The sequence below is a fragment of the Lobosporangium transversale genome (assembly GCF_002105155.1).
Source record: "Lobosporangium transversale strain NRRL 3116 chromosome Unknown BCR41scaffold_15, whole genome shotgun sequence".
NCBI classification, from domain to species: domain Eukaryota; kingdom Fungi; phylum Mortierellomycota; class Mortierellomycetes; order Mortierellales; family Mortierellaceae; genus Lobosporangium; species Lobosporangium transversale.
The window spans coordinates 800,568-813,038 of NW_019028993.1; the positions used below are offsets into that span (position 1 = coordinate 800,568).

The 12,471-nt window shown below is 41.3% G+C and overlaps 3 protein-coding genes across 3 annotated transcripts; 1 reads left to right on the forward strand and 2 right to left on the reverse strand.

The window, feature by feature from the left end:
- Positions 1-4,851: 4,851 nt before the first annotated feature.
- Positions 4,852-5,225, reverse strand: BCR41DRAFT_421643 (hypothetical protein; the record flags this gene model as incomplete). The annotated part of the gene is made up of 2 exons (XM_022030058.1): positions 4,852-5,019; positions 5,109-5,225. 2 exons carry the CDS (start codon positions 5,223-5,225, stop codon positions 4,882-4,884), a joined length of 255 nt encoding a protein of 84 aa, XP_021882220.1. The 3' UTR covers positions 4,852-4,881.
- Positions 5,226-6,765: 1,540 nt separating this feature from the next.
- On the reverse strand, positions 6,766-8,106 carry BCR41DRAFT_395679 (hypothetical protein; the record flags this gene model as incomplete). The annotated part of the gene is made up of 6 exons (XM_022028745.1): positions 6,766-6,914; positions 7,062-7,170; positions 7,328-7,459; positions 7,599-7,662; positions 7,816-7,894; positions 8,022-8,106. The coding sequence occupies 6 exons, from the start codon at positions 8,104-8,106 to the stop codon at positions 6,766-6,768; spliced, it is 618 nt and encodes a 205-aa protein (XP_021882221.1).
- A 2,772-nt stretch (positions 8,107-10,878) lies between these two features.
- On the forward strand, positions 10,879-12,262 carry BCR41DRAFT_304498 (DHHC palmitoyltransferase-domain-containing protein; the record flags this gene model as incomplete). Its single annotated transcript, XM_022020762.1, has 5 exons — positions 10,879-11,072; positions 11,193-11,509; positions 11,674-11,715; positions 11,932-11,996; positions 12,137-12,262. The coding sequence occupies 5 exons, from the start codon at positions 10,879-10,881 to the stop codon at positions 12,260-12,262; spliced, it is 744 nt and encodes a 247-aa protein (XP_021882222.1).
- Between the last annotated feature and the right edge of the window lie 209 nt (positions 12,263-12,471).

Sequence of the window (12,471 nt, forward strand, 5' to 3'; positions counted from 1 at the left end):
CTCAAGCCTCTGCGTTGGCGCAAGCACAAGACGCAATAGCGACAGCTCAGGACATCCAAAAACGCCAAGCAGATAAAGCACGATCACCCGCCAGGTTCACTGTAGGCGATAGTGTCTTACTGAGTACGGAGCATATCACTGTCGCAGCTCACGCAAACCGACCCTCCAAAAAGTTAGAACCAAAATTCATTGGACCATTCAAAATCATAGAGAAGATCAACGACAACGCGTACAAGCTCGAGCTACCTCCGAACATGAAACAACACCCTGTCTTCAATACAGATTTATTACGACATTATCACGAATCCCCGGAGAATTTCGGCGAACGAGCACCTGCCAGACCCCCACCAGATTTAGTCGATGGCGAAGAAGAATATGAAGTGGAAAAGATTCTGGATTACAAACTATTTGGCAGAACCCCCAAGTGGCTCGTGAAATGGAAGGGATATCCTGACGAAGAAGCAACATGGGAACGGAGATCCTCACTAGTTAATGCAAAAGAAGCACTGGAGGAATTTCAAAAAATGCAACAGTAACACCAAAATTATTTTTCTCTGTTTCTTTTTTCTTTATTTTTCTTCTTTTTTTTTCTCTTCTCTCTTCCTTTCTTCTTTTACTATCTCCTTTCCTCTCTTCCTCTCTTCCTTTTACCTCCCTTCTCTGCCCACTCCAGCATGGTAACAACCGCCATTTCCTCCATCAATCGACGACGTTCCCGTGCTCGCTCTTCTACACTCACATCCTGGGTCTGCAATGCACGAAACTCAAACGCTATCAGCGAAGAACACTCTCTTATCATCGACAGTCTCGGTCCCTCATGACGACTCCTCTTCCGTCGCCTCTCCGGCTCCTCAGGACCATCCTCTCCATCAACAGCTTCCCACTGTGCATTGTCACTCGTCGAACTTACAGAAGCCAAACGGACCCCAGCCCCCTCCACTCCCGACGTCGCTGAAGTACTCGACTCCACATGATCTCTGGCTTCCCTCACAGTTGGCGAATCGCCCACCTCAGGATACTCCTCCTTCGGTAGCATCCGCCCCAAGATTACAGGTGAAAGACGTGGAGACAATTCCAACCTCGTATCTAGCTCTTCCTCCTGAGGCACAGAATAAGGCTGTGTGGCGTCAGGGTCATCTGAAGAACCCTGGGAGCTTGGTACCGCCGACCGCTGTGTCAATACAACTTCAGAAAACACGCCACCAGAAGGAGCACGACCTTTACGCGGTGGCATTGGATGAGAAGCCTTGCGTGAAGACATCATGGAGACTTTTTTCCTTTTTTTTGAAATAAGCAAAGAGGAATGAGGAAAGAATGCAACACGAACTCACCAACTCCATCGCCACTCATTCACCCATCCTCATCCACATGATCTGCATGAACCGCATGACCAGTAATTTTAACCAATCAGACATCACCACATCAATTTTTTTTTTATTTTATTTATTATTTTATTTATTTCTCCTCTCTTCTCTTCGTTTTCTTTATTTCCATCAATTTTTTTTTCTCTTTTCTTCTTCGATTTATGATCTCCTTCATTTTTGACGGGAAGGATGCAAACGTGTTATACAATACTGACTCAAACCTTTGAGGAGGGCTCAACTATCACGCGCACCCCAGGCGCCAAGACGCCAAGCCCAAGTGCCAAGACACCAAGCCCCAACCCTATCAATTATCAGTATAAATAGTCCACTACGTTATAGCCAAATAAAGTATCCTTTGACCTTCGATTCCACCTAAGATCACCTTTGATTGTTACTATTTACAAGCGGAGACTTGTGAATACGCGCATTATCCATTAGGAAAGTATATCCATGCATCTCTTTAGCCTCCAATATCTCAAGGACTTCACAAATGAAGTCCCTAAAATAGGCGCCCGTTGTTGAGCAACCAACTATACCGTCCTCGGACACCTGCGGAGGTCGTGCTGCATTCCTACCACGGCCACGGCCCCCACGACCACGACCATGGCCACGACCACTGTTATCCGGAGCCTCAACTTGATCCTCTTCCCCCACCAATTCTTCATCATCAAGATCCACTGTAGTTACTGACATACAGATAATCCCAGTCGATGAAATTGCACCTACAACGCTGATATTCCTACCACGCGCGGTAGGACGCACAACGTTGACAGGTTTTCCCTTTCGGGACCATCCGTACTCTCGAATCAAATGCAGGTTAAACCCTGCCTCATCAATGAAAATGGTCTTCTTCTCGAAGTCTTGGTGGTCCACAGGGTTCTGCATCTTCTCGGCAAATTTCTCTCTCGCTGTGAGCACGGCGGGGTCATTTCGTTTATCTGAGACCTTTCTGATGCGCTTGAGTGTATACTCACACATATTTGTGACATAGTTGTAGACCGTAGAAAGAGACACTTGGACTTCAGGGAAACTGTCGTGGAGAGCCTTGTGGACTTCCATGAGCGTCGAAAGAGGCTTTTCGTCCAAGAAATCCTCTATGTACTTGTAGTGCTCTGTTGTCAGCTTTGGAACCACTCGGGGCTTCTTGGAAGGGAGCTTGCCTGTTTCCCTGTAATGCTTGATATACCTATAAGAAAATTCCAAATGAGCATAGCTAGCAATAATATTCCGAGGTGTTGTTTAGCAGTGCTCCTATTCGGTTTAAAATTTTGTCAATTGATACATTATTTATTTTTTAATCTGAAACATCATAATTGACAAAATTTAAACCGAATAGGAGCACTGTTGTTTAGTACAAATTGCCATCAAACTTGATTATTACCTCCAAGCGGTCCTTGGATTCAGGTGCACCGCTCTAGCCGCTTCGGCTACTGTACACATGTGATTGGTCCAGTAGTCGATCAGCCTTTGGGAGGCCTCTTCCGGGACTTTAGAATACTCGGTAGGCCTGCTGCGTTTCCTTTTACGGCACATGTCTCTCAGACTTGGCTCCTCAAATTCGAGGGCAGAGTCATATTCAACCTGGTCAAAAGGAGCCCTAGGTGATTGGTTGAGCTCTCTTTCTAGTTCATCCTCGTCAAATTGGTGCTGGGAATAGATACAGGTCATCTTAGGTCCTTTCCCTTTGTTATTGTTTCTGTCAATAGGCTCGCTAGCGACAGATGAACCAATGACAGGGATTTCGGGAGCAGGCGCATCCACGGCAGGTGTACCAAAGTCAAGCTCGTGGCCAGTATATGTGGGAGGTGTCCAAGGATTGTATGGGTCTACCTCATCGTCGCTCTCTTCCTCTGCTATCAATCGACGAGTTCGAGTACGAGACTGTGATGAGGAACCTAGATGAACGAACGAAATGCCGCCATCATAAGCATGACGATATACAGTGGTCATCAAAAGTCATTCAATGAATTAGGAATTTCGACATTCTCATTCCTTTCTCCAATTTGATCTTGCTTGTCGCTAATGAAACTTACGTAGCGAGTTTGACCATCGACAACGTCACTCCTACTACAATGTCAATGAGCTCCTGTTGCTAATTGAAAATTTAGATGAATGCCAATTATTGGCATCTCATTGAATGACATTTGAAGAAAATCAGCAGCTTTGCTTTATTTGTTTTTTTTTTCTGTTCTTCAGCAATGTGTACGAGATCCTTTCATGCGATGTAGCTCCTCTACCCTTCGTGGCATACTTTCATATAGCTCATCAAGGAAGTCAGGTGGAATAGATGTCCAGATATCCTGTAGTCTTTCCCATAGTTCATCCAGATCCTTTGGTACCTTCTCATATCCCTTGAGCCGATGATCCATGTAGGCCCATACATTCTCGATAGGGTTGAGGTCAGGAGAATTTGGAGGCCACTCCAAAGTGGTAATGTGTGACTTAATTAAGAACTCTTTAACCATCCTACTCGTATGAACACTTGCATTGTCCTGCTGAAAAATTAACTTTTCAGGGTCCTGGCCATGCCACTTCCATGAGCCGAGGACATAATCTTGTAGAACATCAACATATAAAGAGGAATCAACTGTGACAGGGATCCTGCAACCATCGCCTACACCATGATAAGTGATACAGCCCCACCACATAAGTTTGTTATGTGCTCCCCTTGATCTCTCTCTAACATCTCGATCTTCTAAAGTCCTGTGGCCGGGTCGCCTATATTGTGTTCTTCCTCCTAAGGACCCTAGCCTTTCAAAAAGCTTTTCGTCCGAGAACATCACTCGCTTCCAGTCATCAACAGTCCAGTCAAGGTGGTTGAGGGCAAAATTCTTCCTTTTCGCAATCTGCATTTTTGTCAGCCTAGGCTTGAATGGGCGGACATAGTTTTTCAAACCCTCTGATTTTACATAGCGTCGGGCAGTCTCTACACTGACATGCACTCCATGGCTCGATCTGATGTATTCTTGAACTGCCAGAATGGATCTAAGTTTCCCCGTATCAACCTCGCGTGCAATAACCCTCTTGGTAGCAGGGGAAACCAATGAGGGTCTGCCCATTCTGGGTTTAGGAATATTGTCCTTGACGTCACTCCTGATCCTTATTGCCGATGAAATAGAGATACCAAGTTGCCTTGCCACTTCGCTTGTAGACTTCCCTTGTCGAAGTAAGGCCTGAGCATTTTGTACCTTTTCCATAGAAAGCGTCCTCATAATAAATACTAAGCGATGTGGAATGTTAATTGTAAGTAGAGGTGTATGAAGATATAGCTGAAGGTAATCTTGGTAGAAAAAAGAGAAGTGAAAAAGTTTTTTTTGCAATCAACATTGAAATTCAGCAGAAGTCATTCAATAGGCAGGTCAAATTGAAATTGGTCTTATTTCACAATGAAGTCATAATTAGGAATGAGACATCAAAGTAATCATGAGGTGTGGGGAACAAATGCACTACCCCAAATATACTAGCCACATGCTAGATGAGAATGAAGAAAAGGAATGAGAATGTTAAAAATTCAAAATCATTGAATGACTTTTGATGACCACTGTAGATTTTGAAGATGGGGCCTGGAAGAGCTACTGTTATACCCCGAGTCCTGTGCGCGCGGCTGAGGGGTGGCAATATCGCTATCTTTTCCTTCGGTTTTGATCTCACTAGCCTATTGTATATCGCGGAACGCAGAACAAATGTTAATAACCAAGAAGATGAAATATTTTTAGGGTTTGAAACTGACAAGATCACACATACACTAGAGCTATCATCCCAGTTCAAGACGGCTTTCTGAGCCTCGAGGTCAACGTAGAACTCTTCGTCATCGGTGTCAACCAAGTTGATAATTTCAGGTTGGTTCTTGCTAGATGCCATAGTGAATGTGGTTTTGGTGATTTGGAGTGTTGAGGTGAACTTGATTGAAAAATCTAAGCGGTGGTAACTTTGGTTTTTTTTTTCTTTGAACCCCACTTCCTTTTATACATGGGTCCCTCAATGCAAGGAAACTACCATTGCCTTCTGGTATTGTGCCAACGCGCCAACGCGCCATGCTCTTTACAACGCGTTTTTTCTTTTTTTTTTTTTTTTGAATTCCAAGAAAAAAATTCAACGCGGTGGATAATTTTCAGGACGCGCCGATAAAATCACAAGGTTCCATGGTTGTTTCCGCATGACCTTCTGGAATGTTTGAACTGCATGGTTGGACAAAATTTGTAAACACTCGGATAAATTTCTCCACCCTTTTCGGCTAACTTTTTAACTTAACTTTGGACAACTTTTTTATTCATTGGAGAAATGTAAAATAAACATAGAGAAACTTTATTTTTACTTAGCGAAAACAATTAAAAACGCTGTAGTGTATAACGAGACAAGAATGAGGATTTTCATTTTCATAATAGAAAAGAGTATTTATAACTCTTTTCTATTATTGTATGTCACGGGGATTAATATTAATGTAAATTAGCTATATAGTAAAAGGTTTTAGGTGATTATGGCGCACCTAGTATCATGAAAGAAGATTTAATATCACTTTCTATGGGTTTTGTGCGGGTCAGTTTTTGTGTTAGTATCACTTGCATCTTTATTTATGAATGCCGATGCTTGTGTTAGTATCACTTGCACATTTATTTATGAATGTCAACTCTTTTGTTAGTATCACCTGCATCTTTGTTTATGAATGTCTACAGTCCTGATGATAGGTGTGCATAGGACACTCCAAGCTGTCAATGCTGCGCATGGTTGGAATACCATTTATTGATACAAAGTTATGGCTTGTAAAAGAATAAAGATCAGTGGTCCCCCAAATGGGCACCACCGAAAGGGAATGAGTGAGCTAATAGAGGGAAAAAAAAAAAAAAAAAAAAAAAAAAAAAAACCACTTAGTTTGTCAAATGAGACAGGCCAATGTCACACTGCATAACTACCACGTAGAAGAAGACGGAAGCTTTATTAATGTAAAGTATGAATACTGTATACATACACAGCCCCTAGGAACGAGAAAAGGATTGAGCAATGGAGTGAATTATTCGTTCAGTTTGCATGTTAGTGTTTAATTGTGTTCGGACTATGTAAAAATTCTTGCGTGTAAATCGGAGGAGGGTTCATTACCTCAATACCTCCAAGACCATCCCATGATACACATCTCTATTTCGCGACACCCACATCTTCCCCTTCTTCTGCTTCCCCTTTATTCCTATCCACCCAGAGTGTACAGGAGAGGCGATTATTGGATCAAACATATTAAAGCTCTTCAATTGCACTACAAACAGTAAGACAGTAAGAGGATGTACATCTATCAAAGATCCATAGATCTCCTTCTGATTGCTAAGAAGACTTTAGCGTAGTGAATCGTGGATTTATTAAAGAACTTCTTAATTCCAATTGTCGTTGCCTTTTTTTTTTTTTTTTTTTTTTTTTATTGCTTCTTTTTCGCAGAAGCGGGTGATGAGGATCCACTGTTTCCTGTTGAAAATTTCGCAAGTGTAGCGGCAATATCAGGCATCTCAAAGTTCGGCATCTGGGCCGCATCCTGCATCCCTTGCATTTCCTGCATAGCTTCTGGGTCTATTTTTTTTTTTTTTTAAAAAAAAAAAAAAAAAAAAAAAATCATAAAACAGAATAATGTAAGGTTAAAGAGAAGTCTGTTAGAGAACAAATCCGAAATATTTCAAACTTTTGTTCTTGAAATAATTAAAGAAGATGAATCCGTACCCATATTAGCCATCAATTTTGGCATGAGGAAAAGCATCAATACACTGAAGCCCATCATAAGCATCATTGGGTTAGCGAACAGGTGTGACAACTTGAATCCTTCACGAGGCTAATATCAGTCAATAATTTTATAATAAAAAAGGAGAGGATATTTATCATTAGTCTCCCAACAGCTCTTAATCTGATATTCATATCAATAATAACTGCATAGGTAGTCGTTTTTTTTTTTTTTTTTTTTTTTTTTTTTTCTCTCTCTTCATCCTTACAATAAAGTATGACGCCGCAGCCCGTGGAGCAAGAGTTAGTGGAAACTGAAGACTATTATCATTGTTGGACCAATCGGCTCCCAAGCTGACCATGTATGCTCGGGATTCTTTTTCAGTGACATGCACCTTGATCTAACCGGGCAATTGATTCAAATTGGTTGTTAGTAAAAATAATAATAGTGATAATAGTAGTAATAATAATAATAATAATAGTAATAATAATAATAATAAAAAGTCAACATGGTCCCTTATCCCTTGGCTATCAACATACAGTTGGGTAAAGATATTGTGGACTCTCAACTTGAAGGAGGTAACTTCCTTCCGGTACGTTAGGGCTACCAACAATAATTAAAAAATAAAAATAAAAATAAAAATAAAAATAAAAATACAAACGCAAAGATTAGTTATACTTTTCCATTCCTATTCTATAAAAGAAATACCAAAAACTTTTTCTATCGAGGCATGTATTTTCAAACTCGATTGCTTACAAAGTGAATCTACCATCCTTCATGACCATTGCAGTATGCTCGCCTCCGCTGAGAATAACACGCGTCCTGGGGGAGAGATCTATCCGACGAAAGGAGATGATGACAAGGACAATATTGGATAGCAGTATCCATTTGGTCAGTTACACTACCAATGACAATGACAGTATCCTATGCGGAAAGCTATGGCTGATGATATATATATGTACCTCTTGGTTGGAAATGTTCCGTTGGCCCAACGACAATTCCTGAAAGTTGTGCTGCCCTGACAACAGAAGCCGCCAAACTGAGCATAAAGGAGAAGATGAGAGAAATATGAAAGGAAAGTAAAAGAATGAGAGAATGAATATCCTTGCAACTTTCTAGCCAAATGGTTTTCTGTTTCTTTTTTTTTTTTTTTTTTTTTTTTTTCCTTTTTCATTTGTTGTATTCCATCAGATGCTTCTCATCTACGTCCTGTTCATGTTGATCGACTGCATTCATTTGTTGGACAACTTTTCTTATCATCGTCATTATTGAGCTTGGCGTATGTACCTGACGAAAACTGCAGAGATGATAAAGGTACGGCTTGACAAGATACTTCTCATGTCGCGATATGTGGTTGCTTGTATGATTTTGGACTGGAATAAAACTGAACTTGATCAAGTTCTTTTACATGATGGACAACCTGTAGACGTGACTGCGTTCATTTCAGATCGCTTTTGTATGTTAATTTTTTTTTCTTTCTTTTAAGGCCATGAGAACCTGTTGAATATGAATCTTCCCATGCTTCCAATCCTTCCCATGATACCTGCAGTTCCGCAGTAAAAAAAACTCTTAAATAGACCATCATAACTCCAATATGTGTTGTATTTGCATCTAGTTGATAAATTGCTTTTTAATTAACGAAGATGCACAAGTCTAAGTCTAACTTTCTTTTGGCACCATCTTTTTCCATCTTTTTTTTTTTTTTTTTTCTTTTTATTAAGAGCTAGCGAACCGAGCAATTGAAGCAACGACGTTTAACTAAATGATGAAATAGCAATCTAGGTGTGGGAATGTGTAAATATCTCTGGTTAATCCCTGATAATCATCTTCCCTCTGGTACCCCCTGTGTATGTGTAACTTCGCATTGTCCTTTCACACTGGTCATTCCGTTGTGCTCACTTTTTTTCATTTAAAAAAAAAAAATACAGAACCTAATTTCCTTTTTGTCCCCCTTCTCCCATCCTTGCATTCATCCCATACACACAAATACACACACGCATACCCTCTCTTCATCAGTCGTTTCTCATTCTCTTGCCTGATATACACTCATTGTCTCCTGGTCAAAGTACTTGAGCACCTTCGCAACCACATCCGAACCATAAAACATTCATGGACCTAGAGCAACATGCACAAGTCATAAATAGAAACGATACACACAGCATAACAACCTCACCGAGAGTTGTGTCCAAACCACGTTCCTCCTCCTCTTCTTCTTCTACTTCTGGTTCTTCTGTCTCTTCTTTTTATCCCTCCCCCTCTTTTTCACCTTCCTCCATTCCCTACTCAAGGCATTCTCACCCCGCACATCCATCGTTTCTTACTCCGCCCTCCTCTAACGAGCATGATCATTCACAAGAATCTACCATTCATCCATCTAATTTAATTACTAATCGAGACGAGTCTTTCAGCATAAACTGCAAGCCTACTATCCCCGACTGCACTGACACCATAACGATCGCCGAAAGCAGCTACACCAACGACAACTCAACTATCACCAGTAATAATAGCACATTTATCGACAGCGGCAACACCCATTGTCAACAAAGCAATTGCTCCCATACACCATTTGATGATAATCACGCCCCCTCACACCTGCAGGAACACACACTGTCTATGACAAAATCAGGATCGGACACAGGGGCGAGAACAGGATCTGGGACAACTGGGCCAAGGGTAGTTCTAAATACAGCTTCAGTCTCAACGCCAACGCTTCTTACAGATGTTGACATATCTTCAGCTGGGGGTAGTAGAACTACACTCGAACCAGAATCAGGCCCCTATCCTTCCTTTCAATCCTTCTTCTCTGCCCCTTCCTCTCAAACGGAACGAGGTATCAGTTTTGAACAGATGTTGATGGCCAACTCGGCTGTCAATTCTCGTACAAACTCAGGAACGAGGGAACACTGGCGTCATGGCTTGAAAGGCGAATCTGATAGCAGAATACCAGAGTCATCTCGACCCCGTTCCCGTTCAACTCCAAAATTCTCGCGTGGATGGAGTGGATCTCCGATGAAACCAATTGGTAACGACATCTTGGAATCTATTGAACCTCACGATAATAACAACGGTAACGGCAACAGTAACAGTAATAGCACCAGCAAAGTTGTGGTGGACGCAAATTGTGATCCTATACCTTCTCCCAAACGTGTCGGTTCACCAGCCAGTGATCCTTCCTCAATCAAGACCATTCTATCAGTAGCAGGGGTGATACCAGGAACAAATCGAGAGGAGAATGAGGAGGAATGCCTTGATTATCAGCTGAAGGGTCGAAGTCGTCTCTCGCGCGGATATTCTGATTCCACCCACAATTGGACTACTGCACAGACTTCCCCCACCTTAGATCATGAGTATATTATTGGGCAGCGTTCAGCATTAAAACCAAGAGTGTCCACATCATTGGGTCCACCGGGCTCATCAGCAGCCAGTAGGAGCAACTCATCAGAGGTACTGCCTCTATCAGAGTTTCTGTCGCAGGGACCGATGGATAGTCCTTCTAGGGAGACCAATGCTTCTCCTACTGATAGCCTCAATCAAAAGATGGACAGTGCTCTCAACGCCTATCGCCTCTACAATCCACCCTCATCACCTCCGCCTCCACCTCTGCCAGTGATGCTACCTTCGACCTTTGAAACTGGAAAAGTTCCAATAACAACAGCTACGGGCGAGTTTTCAGGATATCAGCAATATCCGCCTTCACATAGGGATGCCAAATATAGTAGTGTTGGTCATTCAAGAATGTCATCTCAAGATCATCGCACAGGCATAGCTGGATCAAGCTTTAGCCGTGACACGCACCCCTCTGGCACAGACAGTGGAGTTATGGCGAATAGTCACCATGGACATGAGGAGGATGATAGTCTACAGCAAGGGAAGCCCATTCGGAACTATAAAATCTTTCCAGGACAAAATATATTCTTGTGCGGGGGACGTATCATGACCAGTCGAGATTTCCCAGCGTTTATCGTTGCTATTATGTTACTCCTGGTGCCCACAGGACTATTCCATGGTTTTGCGTGAGTGACTATTGTCATAATTGATCTCTTTTAATCTACTTTTGAAATCATTATCAACGCTTGGTTCAATCTAATAATAAGAGTCTTTTTTTTTTTTTTTTTTTTTTTTTTCCTCGATAGATCACCGTATCTATGGAATAGGCTAAGCCCTGCTGTGCCCATCATACAAGCTTATTTATTCATAATCACATTTTCATCCATGCTCAAGACATCGTGGACAGATCCTGGAGTACTTCCTCGAGGGATTGATGGAGATCCCCCGGTAGATACGCCCATGTCGTTTGACAACAGTGCCTCGTTTTATCCACCGAGAGGTCTACCACGTCTGAAGGAGGTACAGGTTGGCATGTATACTGTTCGACTCAAATACTGTGATACTTGTAAAATCTATCGTCCCCCTCGATGCAGCCATTGTCGTCAATGTGATAACTGTGTTGGTAAGTGGCTAGGGAAGGGAGAGCTAAAAAAAAAAAAAAAAAAAAAAAAAAAAAAGAAAAAGAATCACCCCTATTATCAAAAAAAAAAAAAAGATGCTGCGCTATTACCACACCACTCATTCTTATTTATTTCTATTTTTATTTCATGTTTTCGTTTTCCATAGAGGACGAAGATCATCATTGTATATGGCTCAATAACTGCATAGGTCGTAGAAACTATCGTTACTTCTTAATATTTGTCACCGCCGCTGCCATCTACGCTCTATACACCTCTGCAATGTGTTTAACACATTTGCTTTTATTATATAATGATCAAAAGAACAAGACGGGGAATTCGAGGAACGTATCGTTTCAGAACGATGCTCTTGCAAAGGCCCCAGCCTCGGCTCTGGTGATGATCTATGCTTTCATCATGGGATTAGCTGTTGGTGCACTAGCATCCTACCACTTTTGGTTGGCCACGAAGAACAGGACAACGCATGAACAGGTAATAAAATAACAATAATAATAATAATAAAAAAGTTAATTAGTTCACTTGTATAATCACTGCCAAGTAGCAATACTGACCTTAATCTTTATTTATTTATTTATTTATTTTTCTCCTACTTGGACAAAAAAAAAAACCAGCTTAGTGCATCGATGATGGGACCACATCTAGTGGAGAATCCTTACGATCGAGGCAGCATCTTTGCAAACTGTGTAGCTGTTTTCTGCAGACCACCTACCCGGAGGTATGATAATGTTGTTTTTTAAAAAAAAAAAAAAAAAAAAAAAAAAAAGAATCATCATCGTTAATATTTCATTGCTATTCTTTAATTTAAATAGCTATATCCGGAGGAGGGACTACACCATAGCATAACCATTAATTTGTTTAAAAAAAAAAAAAAAAAAAAAAAAAAAACTCAATTAGCCATATTACGCCACCATGAAAGCAGTCATAGAATTATGAACTCGAAAGTTTA